Genomic DNA, 18,147 nt, shown 5'->3' with positions numbered 1-18,147 from the left:
CACTTACAAGTGTAAATAAGCAAAAACTTGGGCTAGAGAAGCCCATAAGGTCTGATGGATAGTGGGATTCAGTTGCCTGAATGTCTAACAGGATGTCCGAAACAGGTATGGCAGATGGAACGACCTACACAAGATTTGCCCTCTTCTGAAACAGCAGCAGAACATCACATGGAATGCCACAGAGCATTGAAAATGGCATAAAGCACCCATGTTTAGGTACCAAAGACATGCAAGTAAATCTCATTATGCACTACACAATTATAAATTGCAGTTAAATACAGAGCTACAAGGTTTTTCCTCTGGAATTCTTAAAAGATTCTTACTCCTAGACTTTAACGGCCTTAGTGTAGAACTTGGAGACCTCTCCTACATTTGACCCCCCTTCCCTTTTTTTTCTTTTAAGGGGTAAGCAATTGAATAGTGGGGTAAAGCTGTCCGTAACACCGCACACCAAAGTAAATACAGTACTAAGAACATTCTAGTCTGTTCTTCCAGCTCTAGCAAAAGATAGACATTCTGGTGAGAAAATAATTTCAAAGTGATCAATACAATTAAGGAATGAGAGGAAAGATACCTCAAAAAGGTAATCACAACACTGAATGCTTGGGGAAATGGGTGAGAGAATCTCACAAGGTGATACAATCAGGAAATCAGAACTACAGAGAGATTAATTATTCTTTTCTTCAACAAAATTCCATCTGTGCTAGATTCTGTCTTCTCGAGTAATATCAAGGGAAATCTCAAAAGCAAAATGAGCATAAAATAACAAGAAGCAACAACAAGGCTATTGCCAACAGTGGGACACAACATTCAACATCAGACCCAACATGCAAATTTGCCGAGCAAGGCAGCAATTACAAGGAAAAATCAATCCAAAGCATGGGTCAGAAGCACAGAACAAAACCAAACCAAACCACCGAGACACCAAGATCACAGGAATCCAAATATCAAAAAAGCGCAGCAGTGAATGACAAAGAATCCTCAAAAGCCAAAACGCCACTCTAGGTATCAATTTAAACTGTTTATACTTGACAGGGAAGGAGCATGTCATAACCACGACACCTAGTAGACCAGAATCTGCTCCTCACCCTTCAGTTCAGCACACAAAGATTTCAAAGATTTACAGACTGTCTCTGCTCTCCAGAGAAGGGGCAAACAACCAAAGTGTAATGCGTGGCAGATAGCATATTCAAAAAGGTATTCCTTAATATTATTATTGTTAGAAGCAACACCAGAGTATTTCAAGCAGTTTCCTCACAGTTTTCTTTCACATACAACTCCCTGATGTTCATACTGATGACCTGACCGTGAGCGTTAGGTGTATCAGGAGCAAAGCCTATCCATGTGGCTGACGTCCTGCATCTCTTGATCTGCCTGAGCCTAAACAGCAGACAGCAAAGTCTGATGATGAAAACTTCATTCTCTGTGAAACTTTATTCATTTCCATTTAAACAGCATGAGTGCATACCTTCCAGATTGCTCTTCTCTTGCCAACACCATGTATATTTGACAGGATTGCCTTGTCTCTTTCTCCTTTTCCTTTTCAAAGGAGCAGCGGGATATCAAATTGAACACTCTCAAATTCTGTGATCACTTCCAGGTTGGCAAATGGAACTAGAGGTCAACAACAACCAGAGGTTGTTAAATTATGGCACTACTGGAGGCTAAAGAAGTGACAGGAAAAAAAAAAAAAAAGGCAATTCACTGACGAAATTTACTCACACATTAGGATCTGACTTTCTGGGGTCAAAATAGTTTAAACTGATAGTCTAGGATCTAAACAGACGTGCTAACACCATTTCTGTGCATTTCTGAAGATAACAGAGAAAACCATTTTCACTTCTCTTATTTCTGATAGAAACTGAAAAATAACTGGATGATAGTAGGATGTTTTTACTGAACGTACCCGTTGAAAGAACTGGGTGAGATAAGTGATGCCATTCTTCCATGCTTCATCCTCTGGTGTGCCAGAACAAGGTGCTGCTTCAAGCTGGCTGTGCGGGTGTTACCAATAGGAGCATTAAGCTGCTTTGTGCTTTAATCAGCAACAAAATTCTTAACACTGAGATGTACAGGCATTGTTCTAGGCAGTCTCAGAAGACAGTAATGCAGGCTTGCAAGCAGTCCCCATTCAGAAAATTTTTTGGATTCTTTTTAATGGATTTTGGTGCACGTGATTTCAACTATCCATGAAAAATTCCTCTGCCAGCATCAGATGATATAACAGGTAGCGAACCTGCCCTCAATATGTGCTAGATCCCGACTTAAATGCCCAGTGGTATCTTGCTGCAGTAGAAGTAAAAACAGTGAAACTCACCCACTTCGGATAGTTGTTACATTGGGAGAGAAATTTAAAAAAGACAACTGGGGATGAACATTTAGAGATGGCTAGGATGGCAGCTAAGTTACAGAGCTAAGAAAAACTGCCAGCGTCGGAGCCAGCCTTCCCTTTTGCCCCCAGCAGGAAGCTGCACCTATTCACTAAATTCTTGCAAGGAACAGGAAGCAAAACGAAGCGGTCTGAATAGGTTTCTGGCTTCTCTATTAAGGTACTTGCACAGGAAAGCCAATACAGTCTGGGCAATAATGGAGTTGTGGAGAGCATGGGAAGTGCCAGGACGCAGTTAAGGCATGGAGCTGCTGCAAGGAGAGTATTCTGATTTGTAGAAAAGAAAAGTCTTCATAGACAAGAAAATATTTTCACCTTTCTAACAACGTTAAGATTCTGGTTTTGTCTTAGAGTTTCACATATTACCTAACACTAAGGAAAAGAATCATTTGATATAAATGTTAAAATAATGTGTTGAGATTTTTTGGAAAATGGGAAATACATCCAGGACTTCAGTATCTTTAATTTGTTAGTTAGTGGCAAGGTAGTCGATTTTCCATAACTTCATTTATTTTCATTATTTACAAAACAAGTTACAAAGAAAGCCACTGCATTTTTAAAGGCAAACCATTTCAGCTGTTAGGATCAACAAGACAATGAAGGAAGACAAAGTGGAAAAGAAACAAGGGACAACAGAATGGGCTTATGTAGGCTGAGGTTGCTACATCAGTCAGTACTTCAGCGTTTGGTGGATCTTGGGAGAGCGGGAAGCCAAGTGCCTTGGTGACGTTTGTACAACGCTGCTTGTGTCAGAGAGGCTAAGCAGCTGTGCCTGAGAACAGAGCCTTCCCTTCTACCTAATTCTGCAGGTAATTGCTGTAACAAGAATGCAGATTCTTCCTACACAGCTCAAAATTGTATGTAGTTTGTTGTTTTCTTTCTTTTTAAGGGGAAAACCAAAGAAATGTCAGGGAACAACAGGCTCTACATGCTACAATGCCCTGAAGAACCTTCATAATTACAGTCAGAGAAATTCATGGTCCTACTAACAGCACTGGATTCGGAACCACTGCTCACCAGCATCTGGAGGGACATCACGACACACAGTGGAGCAAACACCACAAATAAATGGGTGAGCCAAATGGACGCCGAGAAGCCAAAACTGCACCTGGCAAAAGCTGTCATTGGCAAGCATTCCTGAGAAATACGAAAAATTGCAACCCCTTACCCCTCATTCCCTTTGATACAGATTTAAACCATCCTGGGAAGCAAACATGGAAAAATAATGATTCATTTAGACACAGGACACAGGGTTAATCACAAAAGAACCCTGTGTCCCAATAGATGTGCGACAATTTAAGCAATAGTTAGAAGCAGCTATGTAAAGTCTAAAAATCAGGTATTCACAAAAAGTTGTCATCAATTACACAGTAAGCAAATTGGATGCCAATATCATGTTTTGTTTTACAATGATCTCCTGTATCTTTTCTTTGCAATAACTTTTAGTCCTTTCTAATAGTTATGGCTATTTCCTCTATGTCCCAGCCCACAAAGTCTTACTGATCTCTCAGCATTTGGATCGTCCATTGATCACGCAGTTTTCCAAGACACTTCAGATACAGGAAGCACTGGTACTTAGTATCTCTGTGAAGAGATTAGAATAACATCATCAGCATGACAAACACTCCCTAGTATGCTTGCTATTAAAATCATCTGTATCTAATCAAACTACATTTATATATTTCTTTTATTGGTATCTGAATGTATGTGCTGCTTCTGAATGTGTACTCACCAATAGCTTTGGGAGATGATTTTCATGCAAATAACTGAACGTATTAAGACTTTGTGCACACAAACCGAAATAGGTTTTGAAATATTTAGAGACATTTTAGCAGGACCAGCTAGGAAGCAGCAACAGCTGAACATTTTGTTGCTATCAAGGTGGTTTGATTTTTTTTTTTTCTGTGGCCTAAAGAGGAGGGGCAAAGAAATCACAGGGCTATTGTGGAAGACAAAACATGGCCGGACACGGCCACTTACATTTCTGTTAAACCAGGTTTATACAAGTTGTAGCATCTAAGTATAAATGACTCAGAAAATGATTAAAACATTGCAAAATTTATCCAGTCTAGAACGGAATTAGCAAGTATGTAATATTCCTGAAGAAAACACCCGTTTAGTAAAAGGTGGTTTTAGGCTGTTTATTAGCTCATGTGTTTACCTAGTGACAGAAATACTACCAATTTGAACTATGATAATTTGTACTCAGTACCAAGACAGAAGATTATATAGTATATTTGCATAGGTATGTTACTACTACATACCCGATACTGTCTCCCCTCTGCATAATCTGCATAAGGCAAATTATTGCTTGGATAGCCTGATTTCTCATATTGAGGTCGCTGGTTAGAAAAATAGTCTGTTGTTGGATCCGGTCTCCTTAATGGCTGAGGATGCATAGGACTACGCAAAAGAGAAAAAAGGGGTTATTAAAAATATGCATAATAATATACTGCAAATTACATAAAGCATTAAACTGAAGTATAAAAATAATAAAGCTCACTACTGCATGCACAACATTGAGGCAATAACATTAAGACATGTAAATGTTGTGTCTTTTAAGTTCATTTTACTGTCAAACCCTCATCCTGCAAACACAGATGAAAGTGAATTTAAGAGAGCAACATATTCTTTGAGCTTCTTTTTTTTACACTGTTACACTGAACAGAGCCATAATACCTAATTTGCTATATTCCTATGATTATTTTGAAAATGTTTTAAATTCATGATAGGTGTACCTTCAACATTTTCAATGTTTATGTTAAAAATAACAGACCTTCTTGATGGACATAAAATTATCAGAAAGCTCCAGTCTGTTTCTGCAGTAGAACCCTGCTACGTATAAGGAAAATGTTCTGCTATCATGTAGTTGGCTCATGGTAAAGAAGTTCTCTGCAAAAGTTGCGGGTAGGAGCTGCAACAGTTGGCTGGTGTTAGTGAGGAGGATTAAAGAAAGGAAGCACAACTAAGGAAACTCTGTTTCTAAAAAGTAATGAAAATAAATAAATTTGTGATTATTAGAGGAAAACCATACAAGCCTTTGGATAAATTAGTATTTTAGGTTTTAGCTTCAGAAACAAGAGAAATACACGCAGACTTTTTCTTTTCGGTGTTCCATTAAGAAAACAGACTAAGTCTTACACAGCAAGCTGATAAATTTAGTCCTGTGTGCTAGTTCATATTTAGTAATAAAGTACAAAATAGTCCTAGAATTCCTGCTGCAATGCTATTAGAATTATGCAAAGTAGAGGAGAATAAGGAAGAAAATTCAGAAAAATAACCTCTTTCTATCAAAGACTCAAGCCACAAAATCTATGTGAATCATCTAGTCAAATGCTTACCCGTTTACAGGATCTTTGTCAGTTGCCGTGCCACTGGCAAAAATACAAAGTAATTCTTAGTCTCCAAAGTAGAGTATAAAGTGAAAATGAGGAAAGATGACAGAAAACCAGCAGCATACCTGTAATTCTCTAATTGACTTGGGGCTGGGCCATCATCAAAATCTGGTCTTCTCAGTACAGCTTTTGGAATTCGTCCAACCCAGCCATCCTACATGTAGGGGATCAAGTGGTTATACAGAGCAAAATGACAACAAATTAGAAAAACAGCCCAACCAGGTACAGTATGTTAGTAGTTGTCTTTGGTTTAAAAAATTGTATAAACTGATTTATCGGTTACAAAATATATTGTTTGTTATAGATACATTTTCAAATGTATAAATTCAATTTATCTAAAAGACTCAGTAGAAGAAAAGTCTTTACGCATTTGGGTAATGCAGAAAGCGTACCTCTAAGATGTAACAGAAACACCCAGGTAAGTCGCTGCACAATTAAGTAACCAGGTATTAAAGGTCTCAAAGGCCTGGAAGTTTTGTCGAGTCTTTTATGACTAAACATTTCAGAAAGATGCCACTCCATAAATAACAGCAGATTTACCTCTGATTTACACAAAACTGAGTCAAAAATTAAACAAAATACAGTGATCAACAATTAAGATCAATTGAATATTAACATTTAAAGACTGGCTGCTGTCTTGCCAAACATACTGCAGGAGGAAGAAGGAAAACATGAAGAAACAAAATAAATATTCTATATTGCTCATAAAATAAGTGATGTTCATTTGCTCAAGGTATCTTTATTTAAAAATATAATGACCTGAAGTAATTTTCAAAACAAGGTACCCTCAGGAGAGAAGCAGCGTTCAGAGTAGTTCATCTGCAGGAGCTGATGTTATCAGATGCAGATTTTGGTTTCCTCTTGCCTCTCTGACAGCTTTGGTGAGGGCCCTGCAGACTGCAGAGCGGTGCGTGCGCTAGCTTGCCTTGTCAGCATGGGAGCAAAAGCTCAGACAATTAACAACGGGCTTTTTACAAGTTCATGTTTTCATGACCACCACATCGAGCAAGGAGACGAGAAACGTCCCACGGACTGCCTTTGGGCTGAAACTTGCAGTGGGGAGCACAAAAAAGTAGTAAATACTACAGCCCTTACCCAAAGCAGTTCCCTAACAGCGTGCAGGATTGGGTACTAATTCACACCTTGACAATGACCGCACCAGTTGAACGAAATTCAGAATTAGTTAAAAATTAAACAGCACCATCTCCTGGTGAAGGTAGGCTCATGCCTTATTTCTTTTCCCCCACTGCATTTCCAAGGTATCAATACTTTACAAATATATTCAACAGGAAATAATCTATCAGACTAGATTTTCTTTCTTTTCTCAGACAGCCTACAATGTCTTCTTCTCAGACACTACACACTCCTTAAATATGTAAAATAACCACTTAAAGTACCAAATGAGGAAATTAACTCCCCACCCAATATATTCCCTTTCATGTTTCTTTCTATTTTTTATTTCCCATTCTGTTTTAGAAATGCATTTATTCATCTTTTCTTGTGACGCCCACAAGTTCAAGAGATGATCTCTAAAGAACATCTTGCCTAATGGAGAAAATTGGCACGACAGAGCATTATCCTGGTGGAAAAGGCAGCGTCTGGCCCTTCAGGGACCAAAGTTCAAATCCCAGCTCCCTCACAGATTACCTTTATAATCCTATAAATGATTCTGTCTAGTCTATCTCACAGGAATGTTGCAAAGGTCCTGGTGAAATACTCTATTACAAAGGTGATGCAGGTAATTTAATTTCAGATTTTATGTAGGGCCTTTAATCAGGAAATGGTTCAATATTCTAGCCCCAAACCCACTTAGTTGTAGGCAGTGAATTTTTAACAAATACTGCTAGAACTCTGCCAACAATGCTTATGTTATGTACTACAAGCAGTCATGCACTATCATTCATAGATTTTGCAGCTAAGAGATGACAAAAATGAACAATACATTTGGTACGGCCATATCCTCCTTCCTACTCATCCACATTGATCCCTCCCTAGCCTCCAAAAATGTCACTGGAAAGCATCGCTCACAAAATGAAAAGGAAAGAAGGGTCACATTACTGCAATTTAACCTGTTCCGTGAATTTTCATTCCACTTCCAATTGACTTAAATGTATTTGAAACAAACATTTCCAGTTTTCTAAAGTTTCAATCTTAGACTCTGAGCCTGCAGAACTGTGTGGTGTTTACTCACAAAGGGCGGATTCTCAGCTAGTACCCCTGGTTTGTCTGAACTGATTTGTGCAGCTATGCTGCTCTGCACCAGCTGGTGACCACATACATCTTCATTACAAAAATAAGCCTGATTTACACAGATTCACAGAATCACAAACGCCCCTTCTGAGGTCCAATTTCTTATTAGAGATAATTATCACCTAACACAAAGTTAAACCTGCTTTTCTATGTGCACTACTTTGCATTTATAAACAATAAATTTGTCATTTTCTTGTCCAGTCAATCATTATTATATGATCCTTCTGTACTTCTCCACAGTAAGGCTTATTTCTGACTGCTCTGAGTACTATGGCATCAACACACGTCACCTTACTAGCACTGCCTTTTACCTGTTCTTACATGAACACTACTCAAATCCTCACAGAACTTTATTGATAACCCTCATACAAGCAAAATCCTTGAAGACAAATAGCCAATTCTTCCTCTGGTGAAGTGTAACTAGTAAACAGTCAAATTAAACTGTAGGCATGGCTCTTCAGCACCTTAAATGGGTTGAAGTCTGGATAGTACACCAAACTCTTCCCTTCTGGCTATGTAGCATGTGGCTTGAGCTCATATTGAAATTATCTCTTTTTTTAATGGTGGTCTTCTAACTGGCTGAAAAGGAAATACTTATTTGAACATCTTTTTAAAATAATCCCTAGTTCTTTGTTTTCTCCTCTGCAAATTAGATTCAATTCATCCTTGATGAAGAGTTTTGTGAGAAAAGGTATGTGAGAAGGTATCACATGCATTTAAATGATCTTGGAAACCAAATACTGGGCAAATAAGAGTTTATAAAAGGAAGATTTTAAACTCAGATTACCTTTAATTTTACCAGATGACCTTTTTGGCTATTCATATACCATTCTGTTGAATCACAAAATCATGTCTGACTCCCACTAGAATTAGGTACATGCAGTACGCCCAACATGCCAACATCTCTTACCTTTGGCGACTGGTGATAAACATGCCCCAAGCTACCAGCTGTTTCAACAGTAAATGCAGGGTTATGCTGTGCTTCACAGTATGGAGGATTTGTCTGGTTCCTGGTTGGGGAACAATGTGAATTTAGAGCATTAGCAACACTTCTGAGGGTCTTGATGAATCTTTGTGTACTGCAGATTTGTTCAACAGCCGTATCTCGTACGTTTAGATGTACTGTGGCAATGACTGTGTGTGAGCTATGCATTATTACAATTTTTTCATGACAGAGGAAGTACCAGTGATACACACTAATGGGGCTCAATGAAAGAAGAAAAGACCTCCATATTCTCTATGTAGTTGGGACAAATATCAGTGGAAAAAAAAAGATTAAGTGTTGAAAACAAAAAGAAGCTCAAATTGCCAATGCCTAGGACCAAAGAAACAGAGAATTTGTGTTTAATAGCCAAGACTCTTGTCAATGTTTATTGCTCTTATTCAATTTTCTTTTTTTTTTTTTTTGTAAACCTGTGGAAAGAAAGCCAACCCTTAAAAGCAAATAAATCAGCAAGACAGATTTGGTAGTCTTGAGTTAAAGTAGTAGATGTACTTATCAATCTTTAAAGCTTGCCTGGTTAGCCCTAAATAAGAGAAGTGACAACTTCGAGTGAAGTTCTGCACAGAGCGGTAAAATGCTGAATAACTGTTAGGTGCTCTGATAAGATGCTTTGATTTAGTTTTAAATTGTGTAAACAATATTTTGGCAGAGGATGCTTTATGGCAAGCTTGAATATCCAGAAGTTAAAAATTAATCAGAATACTTGACTTATTTTGCTTTACTTCCATTTTGATTATAAAACCCCTTTTAATTGCATCCAGAGTAACTTACCTAGCTTTTTCACTTTTACAGTAGTAGACACAGTAAAATATTGCAGCAACTATGATAACCAGTGCTATTGCAGGAAGAACAGTTACTAAAATCAAGTCTAAAGTGTTCCAAAGGTGGCTACATTTAGGATCCATGTACCAAAACTCCCTCCAGTCCACTCTGGAGAAATCACATCTGCAAAGAAAAATACTAATTTTTAGCAACATTAAAAATAATTAATACCAAAAAAGGAAAATATTTTGCTATATAATCCCTTACTATTGAATACTGCAGGGGTCAAGAGATTCAATATTTTTCCTGTTTGTCTAAAGATGTTACTTATCTTTGTAATGCACATTCTAGATTTGATGCAAATGCACTCTGCCAAGGCCAAGATAATAAGCTTTGTTAAGAACAGGGTATACTAAGTCATGGCATGATTCAGGTCAAAGATCTTTTCGCCAGCTGTAAGCATAGCAAAGCTGCTGAATTTCCAGAATAGACTACGCAGATAAAATCGAAATGTCACACTGCTGTATCATTACGATACTGATGCACCTTCTATGAACAAGGAGCAACACAACCCATAGTAGATTGACAGAACATGTCCCCTCTGCTTTTAAGAGTAAGACTTCTCATTGGGTAAGAATGTTGCTTTTTAAAAAAGCTAAGTTACCGTAATTAATTCTCCCAAAGCATTACTTGCTCCACTGATACAAAGGACACCACTAGAAGGGAATGTCTCCAGCTATTCTCATGATGGGAAAGTTCTTCTGACAGGGATTTTGCATCACTTATTGATGCAAACATTCTGGATTTTGGTAACCTTTTCTGAAAGTTTGATTTTGATCTCCACTACTGACAATTCTTACTGCAATTTATATGCAATATTTGTATTGACGTGGGTATTATTTAGAATACATACTTATAGCTTCAGGAATGTAGCATTCTATTTTTTTGGTGTTGCACTTTAGTTGCACTAACATTTAGAGAGCATACTCAGTTATCTAATCTGGTATATTGGCTACAGCGGGGGGCTAGCTGCGTGTGTATAAACAACAGGCTGGGTCACAGAGACATTATTGTCCTGAATCCACCAGGTAACCAGAAGAGCTTCATAATGCTGCCCTGGTATTTTCTTGCTGACTTCCTGTCAAGTCTAAGGGACAAACCATATGTAAAAAATAAATACACTAGATATGGGAACAAGATTTTCTACTCGGATGACTAGATTTTTTTTTTTTTTTTAAAAAGGAAAAAAACCAGCCACATAATGGAGAACAGGATATCAAGATATCTAATTTTTTTTTACTCTGAAGAAATTTTGATCAAGCTGGGGAAAAAAAGTAACTTGCCATTACACAGCATAATTCAGTTCTAAAGTAAAATATCTGAGACTATAGTGAGCACGTGAAAATTGAATATTATATTGATAACCTAAATGATGAATTACATGGCCTACACATATTCGAAAGAAGAAAACACTGCACTCAGATCCCAGATTTGATGCTTTGTAGCGGAGTTACGAGGTTACGCAGATTGTGAACGAAGATCAACATCTACTTTCATGGATCACACTGCAGGGTCTAAATTTAGTTCACTGTTAATAATATATTTGACAAGCTGCATTTACATAGTGTATATTTAAATAAACAAACCCCACACCCTACCTGCAAAAAGGTTTTTCATTTTTACATTGACAAGAAATATTGGTAGGACAGAAGTTGACTGTATTACCCAGGCAGGCCTTAAAGTCCACAACTCCAGTGCAGTTGGCTGTAAATTACAACAAAACAAATATTTAATGCAATTATACAGTAACATACTGTTAGTGAGCTGTATTTCTATATTACATCAGAAATTCAAGCTTCATATGATGTACTTTGTAGACACAGATACTAAATCTTACTTGCCAGTGACTTGCCCCTTCAAAATTTTGACATTCTTTAAGAAATGAAGGTTTACCTGCTTAAATTAACTTATTCAGGATTTGCACCCCTCTTCCAGTTAGCGAGTAAATTGTATGGCTTATGTTATTATGATTTCTATTGCAACATTTAAGTGTGGTTGTATCTGAATTCTACTATGTATCATATGTGGATTGTTGGCAAAAGCTAACAATCGTGAAACCCATTTGATACTCAAACCCTCTAATTATAATTCAAATGAAAACCTTTTTGTGTGTTTTACATTGGGATTATTCCTTATTTTTGGTCTACAAAAGGATTTGTTTTGCATTAATGTCGGTTCTCCTCCATCTCTTTTAGTGTGTAAACATTGTGAGCTGCAAATTATGTTCCAGAAGTTGAATACTTACAGTACTTCACAGGCATACGGCTGTCTAAAAATAACTTCCTCATCAGCAACCTTAATCAGACATCAAAAGTCACCATATTTGGCACTCAAACCCTACATTCTTTGCTACCTGTTCCTTTCCTAGGCAGGACTCAGACTGAACACTGTACTCATCATTCCTACCAGCAAGCTACAAGCTGACCCAGAGGTTCTGGTGCAAAGCCACCGAAGTCTAGGATTTACGGAGATATACCTCAAATCTTGAACTATAATGTATAACCAAACAAGCAACTGCAAGGCACCACTGGAGATGCTGAGAGACAAAATTAAAACGGACTGTATATTGCAAGGCCAAGCACCATTACAATACTTAGCTCCCCCCAACCAGCCAATACAGCTGAGTATAATTTTGCATTACTTTTCACAGTGAGGAGAAGCACATTTAGAATGAAGCCACAAAGTCAGGACTGGAAGAGATCTCTGAGCAGATCCTTCTGAGCCTACCTGGCAATGGTAACATTACTGGTTTGCTCTTGTAAGAGGGATTTTACACCATGAACAGGTGGATTAGCAAACTCATGACTAATGCATTATTAGCTGGAGAAACTATGCTATGAGCAGTCTTTATTTCAAAAAAAGATGAAAGCTGCCTTCCTTCCTACCATCCAAGACAATCTAAGCCAACATTTACTGTCAATCAGAGATAAATCTAAATGATTACACAGTGGATCAAGGCTTGCATTTGTACAAATCTTTTTACATAAATTGCATTCCTTTCTCTCAAGAGGGCATCAGCATTGAAGCATTTTCCAAGACAACCTAAATATAGATCATATGCTATGACTATAAAGTACAGAACAATGAAAAAATCCCTGGTAGTATTTGGCATCATATTACCTAGGAGATAAGCAGCACTAATGGTTTTTAGCCACTTGTATGTAACAGAATTGCAATTCTTTTAGCACTATTACAAAAACTGCTAAGAGAGTAGAAAATAACTGGCTGTGATTCTGTTGGAGAGAGAGGGATCACGTGCCCTTTGATATTAATGCTGTAGTATTCCATGTCAGTAAGGAACTCACTGCTGAGCCCTTCATAGTACTTCAATCTATATAAATGCAAACGTATCCTTAAAGTGGTAACTTTTTTTTGCAATTTAAAGGTTCAAGTACCATAAAAAAAATTTCCTCAAATCACAAACCAAAACTCTGTTAGAAAAATAGTAACTGCAGCTGGTTTACATCACTAACGGGTTACTGGTACCAAACTCCTAGTAACTAGTAGCTACCAGGTAAAGTATAGTGATAATAATAAATGAATAAAATCAATCTATAAGAAATCTTTCCATAAAAAAAAAATCCTGACCAATACTGTATACTCTAACAGAATCAGTCAATTCCATATAACTTAACTTCTCATTTAAAATAACCTTTTTTTCAATGCATTCTGGTTGTCATGCTCTTAATTACTGATGATTTTCTCCCTGTTCATCTCAATTTTTTTTTCTAAAAATACTTGCTATAAAAAGAATGTGTAATTTTTTTAACCCATATACTGAGCATTTCTTCCTACTGAAAAAGAACCAAACCATCTTACTCATTTAAAATGCATCCTTTTGACATTGACAGATTGACTCAAAATGGTTCAAACCCACCAGAATACCTAGTATTTCAGTTGTAATTCATATGGTTGCAATCATTTAATGTATAGAAGTCCAGAACAACAGGTGAAAGTGAAAGCATTTTTATCTTGCATACCTGTGCGTCTGTAAAATATCACCATACTCTTGACAGTGCAGAACTCACTTCAGAACAACAAACATAGGTGAGCAGTTGTCACACAAAGGTCTTAACATTTTCATTATTTTCCCATTATTTAAAAATAAACTCTAACTAAATCACAAGGAGAATCTCCTCAGAAGCAATACCGTTGGGATTGCAATACCATAGCAGCACTACCATGGGTAAGCCAGGCATTTGATAGAGACATCCCTATTCTGACAAGCTATAAAGCAAAAACGCAACCAGGTCTTACGTTCTAAAGCTTCTTGCTCACTCAGCGAGTCACTGGCCACGAACAGAAGGAAAAGCAAGACTTTAAGGATGGACATCCTGAAGCCGATTGTGGTAAAAGACTGTTTCTTCCAGATTTCGCTAGCGGCAGAATGCACTCTCCTTTCTGCTACTCTTATTTACTGTAGCAAGTCAACGATCATGGATTTTGAGCTTGTTTTATGGCATCCTTCTCTATAAAGAATTACTAATTAACTTAAACCAGATACAATTTCCTGATAACTTCTCCATCATATTTTCTTTTATGACAATGGGTAGTTCAATAAAAATGTCTCACTAATCTTGCTATTTCTGAATTTTTTAATACATATGCGAAGTATTCCTTTAATGACACAAGTTTCAACACACTAAAGTATCTGTCATGAGCATTTCTCTGTTCTCCTTTTAGGGTTATGTTACCTTTTAAAGATAATGAACTTTGAATGTATTTGAAGACAGTTCTTTGAATATACATTGTTTTTAAAAGACAGGTCAAAGACATGGATCAAGAGTATAAAAATGATGATTAAAAGGTTATTATCAGGCTGGTCTTAAGACGTTTTTGCTCCAAGAACAAATGAAGTCTTGCTGCAATAATTACTGCTGCTCTGATTGCTAGGCCCAGCTGCAGCACGTAGTATGTTACTGACACCTCTTCCTTCAACCCGCAATCTGTTTGATTACAAAATATGGTTGCAATCTTTTTGAATTTTTCATGATTTCCTAACTTCCAATCTCACTATTTTACCAAAACTTCTCCCATGGTTTGACATGAAATATCATGCATATTCTTCCATACATATTGCCATATGTATTTATGCCTTTTCAAATCAGATTCTAAAAGGAAATTAAAAATAAGATTTCTGTACCAACTAGACGTGAATTTCCACACTGTCGCAATTTCTCTGAAACTCTTTTTTTCTTGCAAATGTGCAATTACACTGAGATTTCAGTCCAAATTTCAGCTTTATTTAGATATTTTTATCTGCATATATAAAGGTAAAAAGATGCCTGTTCCCCACAAAGAATTGTACCAGATTCTGGTCCCAGTCACAACAGTTCAATTTACTACAGCTGGAACTGAAACAAAAAATTATTTCATAGCATGCTTTTTTCCCCATAGCTTAAAAAAGAATTTAAAGGCAAAAGATCTAAATACCCACTTGAATGAACGTACCTCATTACCTCTTGGAGAAGGTAATTTGTAAGTTAAAGCTAAGTGGAGGCTTGTATCAGGGATGACAAGGAGCTCAGTATATTCTAGCACCAAGCCAGAACATTTGTTCATAACTAGGAGAAATAAATATTTCAACTCATAGTGTTGACTACACCAAGACTACTACTGGCAACTTAATGATAATTCTTATTAGGATTTTGCTAGTGACCGAATTCAGCGCTGTTTCATTTGTGATATCTAAACATAGCACAAATGAACGTTCTAGTTCTTTTTCAGATGTCTTTTTTTAAAGAAAAAAAATCCCCAAGTCCTGTAGGGAAGGAATGATCAGAACCAGATGAAGAAGCTTTGATAGCCAAAAAAAATAATCTCCAAATTTCATTTTAAGAGCATACCTTCCGTATATATATCCATCTGGAAAGAAAAGGGATAGAAGGTAAAAATCTGACTGCGTAAAATGGGGAGGTGAATTTTGGGTAAAAATAGTCAGATAGGAAAACAAGCACAAACATATTTTGAAGACTAAGAAGGAAGGACTGCTTCATTGGACTCCAGTTCAGAAAAGAAACTAAACTGTGCTTGCTGGTTTTCTTCCCTACATCATGAGATGAGAATGAGAAAGGAATGAGAAAGTCAATATCCCAAGTAACATCCCAGAAGTTTATCTTTCTACCTGCAGGTTTCTGATGCTCTGCTGGCAGCATTTTCTTCCAGTTCTGGCTTTGATGTCTGCACCATGAGGTGTTTTCAAATTTGCCCAGCAACACCTCAGGACTGTCTTGAAATTCTGTATCTCAAAGAACAACAGGGAGATCACTTTTCAAAGGCGTACCAAAATCTCTGTTCCCCATTACCAAAGTGGGCATCTATCCCAGCTACTGCTGAAGTATTTTGATGTCCTTTATACTGTTAAAACAATCCACACGGTTCGTTAGGAATGTAAGATGTGCTCACAGCTCCCACATAGCAATCCAAGGCTTCTTCTTGTACTGCCAATTTATTTCCCCTTTTCACCTACCCCAGTAAAAGCTGGTATCTGTTTCCTCCATGAGTCCCTCACATTGTTGTTTCCCACCTTTCCTCCTTGATTGTCCTCCTTTCTGCAGTCTGCAATTCTTTTAATCTTCTCAAATTCTTTATTTCTGCCAGAAGTGCCAAGAATCCAAGTGCAAGTAACTGTATCAGGGAAAAATAAGCAAATAAAATGTAGCGAGCTATCAAAACGTAAACATGTGATTTAAATGTCCTCCTAAATTCTGTTAGGAAACTCTTCAATGCCTCTGTCTACATTAGAAAACTGTCTTGGCAATCTCTTAAATATAAAAACTTTTATCTCAACCCATAAAATGCTGTTTGTAATGTGTAAATACTGGAATGAATTAAGATGGCTGAATTAAAAAAAGGAAATCTCCTGATGCTCACAGTAATTAAACTCTTCTTACCTCTGAATCTCATGATTTCCTGACCTATAACTTGCAACAGTCTTCTAAAAAGGTAATGAAAGCTCTCTCAATTGGAGATTTTTCAATGGAAAAAAAAATAAATGGAGAAAAACACCAGAATATGTAACACAGGCAGCTGTACTCAGCTGGCAGGACAAAGAATGATTGACTTAAAACCTGCTTTAATCAAACTCATCTTAGCAAGCGTTATCAATTACAATATACAGTAGTGATAGCTAATTATTTATAATAGTTCATACTAGAAACCTTATTGTGCAGGAAATGCACACCATTCATGTCGGAGGACTTTATCAACAGCCCACTGATTGCCTCAATTAATCAAAGTTAACCCCTTTGAAGTATAACTTAATATTGTTTCGGTCAATGAAGGAAAAAAAAAGGAGAAAAATTGAGAAAACACCCTTATTTCATTACAAATATTACTGATAAATGCAAACTAAATGACAGTAAACATGTACAATAACTTTACAAATGAAATACATCTACTTAAGAGTGCAAAACTCCTCCAGGCTAGGAGGAGTTTAACAAATACAGCTAGAGAGGAATTTTATTTCTTCAGTTATTCTATATCCTATATTAATTTGCAATACCTCTGAAGTAGCACCAAATATGAGGAAAATCCACATGAAGGGAATATGCACACTGAAGTTAGTCTTACATCAATAGATAGGAAACACAAAGCAGCAAGTGCTATGACAGCAGCATTTCTTTGCTTTTCTTCATCTCTTCTCAGCTAGAAGGGATATATTTGTTAGGGCTTTTTTCCCTAAAATCTTTGTTTATTCCATTTCAGAGCTGATCTGCCAAGACCTCCCATATCGTACTCAATTTTATAGACTCAAATTGCTGAATTGTTTTTTCAATATAAAAGCATCTATGCAAGTTTACCTGCAGATGACTGGCACCACAGTATTTCTCCATTTACCTGACTCCCACAAAGGAAACTCCTGTTACTTTTCTACTCCTTACACAACCATTATTTTTTTAAGTGTTGAGACAAGTCTATTCCTCCATGCCAATGACTTCAGAAACTGCGGGAGTAACGGAGAAGAGAGTAGGAGGCAGAAACGGAGATCTGAACAAGGTGCTGAACACCAAATCTCTATTATGTAACCTCTTTAATTATTAAAATATTTTCTACTATTTATTTCCTGGGCAATTTCTATAAAACTATGAATAAGCTAGACATCAAGAGTTTGGTAAGACACACTGAAATGAACACTTATTTTTTCAAGTCTTTTAACAGTCTTAAATATATTCTGATGAGCGGGAAGCCTTTAAACCTAGGAGGAACATGGGAGGGCACAGGAAGATCATGATCTCAGAAGACTCCGTCTGGGTGGGGGAAGTAGCCTCAGCTGCTGCACATACCCT

The 18,147-nt window shown here is 37.0% G+C and overlaps 1 protein-coding gene across 2 annotated transcripts; it reads right to left on the bottom strand.

Annotated features, from left to right (window-relative positions):
- Window positions 1-2,909: 2,909 nt before the first annotated feature.
- Window positions 2,910-16,893, bottom strand: LOC142603329 (uncharacterized). 2 transcript variants are annotated; one of them, XM_075763089.1, is made up of 10 exons: window positions 16,329-16,349; window positions 15,984-16,097; window positions 14,117-14,328; window positions 11,458-11,563; window positions 9,809-9,982; window positions 8,945-9,044; window positions 5,850-5,938; window positions 5,731-5,763; window positions 4,654-4,792; window positions 2,910-3,973 (listed from the first exon to the last, which is right to left on the bottom strand). In XM_075763089.1, exons 3-10 carry the CDS (start codon window positions 14,190-14,192, stop codon window positions 3,965-3,967), a joined length of 726 nt encoding a protein of 241 aa, XP_075619204.1. In that variant the 5' UTR covers window positions 14,193-14,328; window positions 15,984-16,097; window positions 16,329-16,349; the 3' UTR covers window positions 2,910-3,964. The 2 variants fall into 2 exon arrangements, with proteins under 2 accessions (XP_075619204.1, XP_075619203.1); XM_075763088.1 differs by lacking the exon at window positions 14,117-14,328 and having other exon boundaries at window positions 16,329-16,893.
- Between the last annotated feature and the right edge of the window lie 1,254 nt (window positions 16,894-18,147).

Source organism: Balearica regulorum, chromosome 11, assembly GCF_011004875.1.
Source record: "Balearica regulorum gibbericeps isolate bBalReg1 chromosome 11, bBalReg1.pri, whole genome shotgun sequence".
NCBI lineage: Eukaryota > Metazoa > Chordata > Aves > Gruiformes > Gruidae > Balearica > Balearica regulorum.
Note: the sequence above shows the minus strand (reverse complement) of the source record. Positions and strands in the feature narration are given on the sequence as shown.

What these genes read in the sequence shown, in the direction of transcription:
- LOC142603329 (XM_075763088.1), bottom strand. Translation starts at nt 16,359, where the DNA reads ATGGAGGAAACAGATACCAGCTTTTACTGGG. An exon ending in TTTATCACCAGTCGCCAAAG is followed by an intron (nt 5,939 to 8,944) that starts GTAAGAGATGTT and finishes CCCTACATGTAG; the next exon opens with GATGGCTGGGTTGGACGAAT. An exon ending in AGTCAATTAGAGAATTACAG is followed by an intron (nt 5,764 to 5,849) that starts GTATGCTGCTGG and finishes TATTTTTGCCAG; the next exon opens with TGGCACGGCAACTGACAAAG.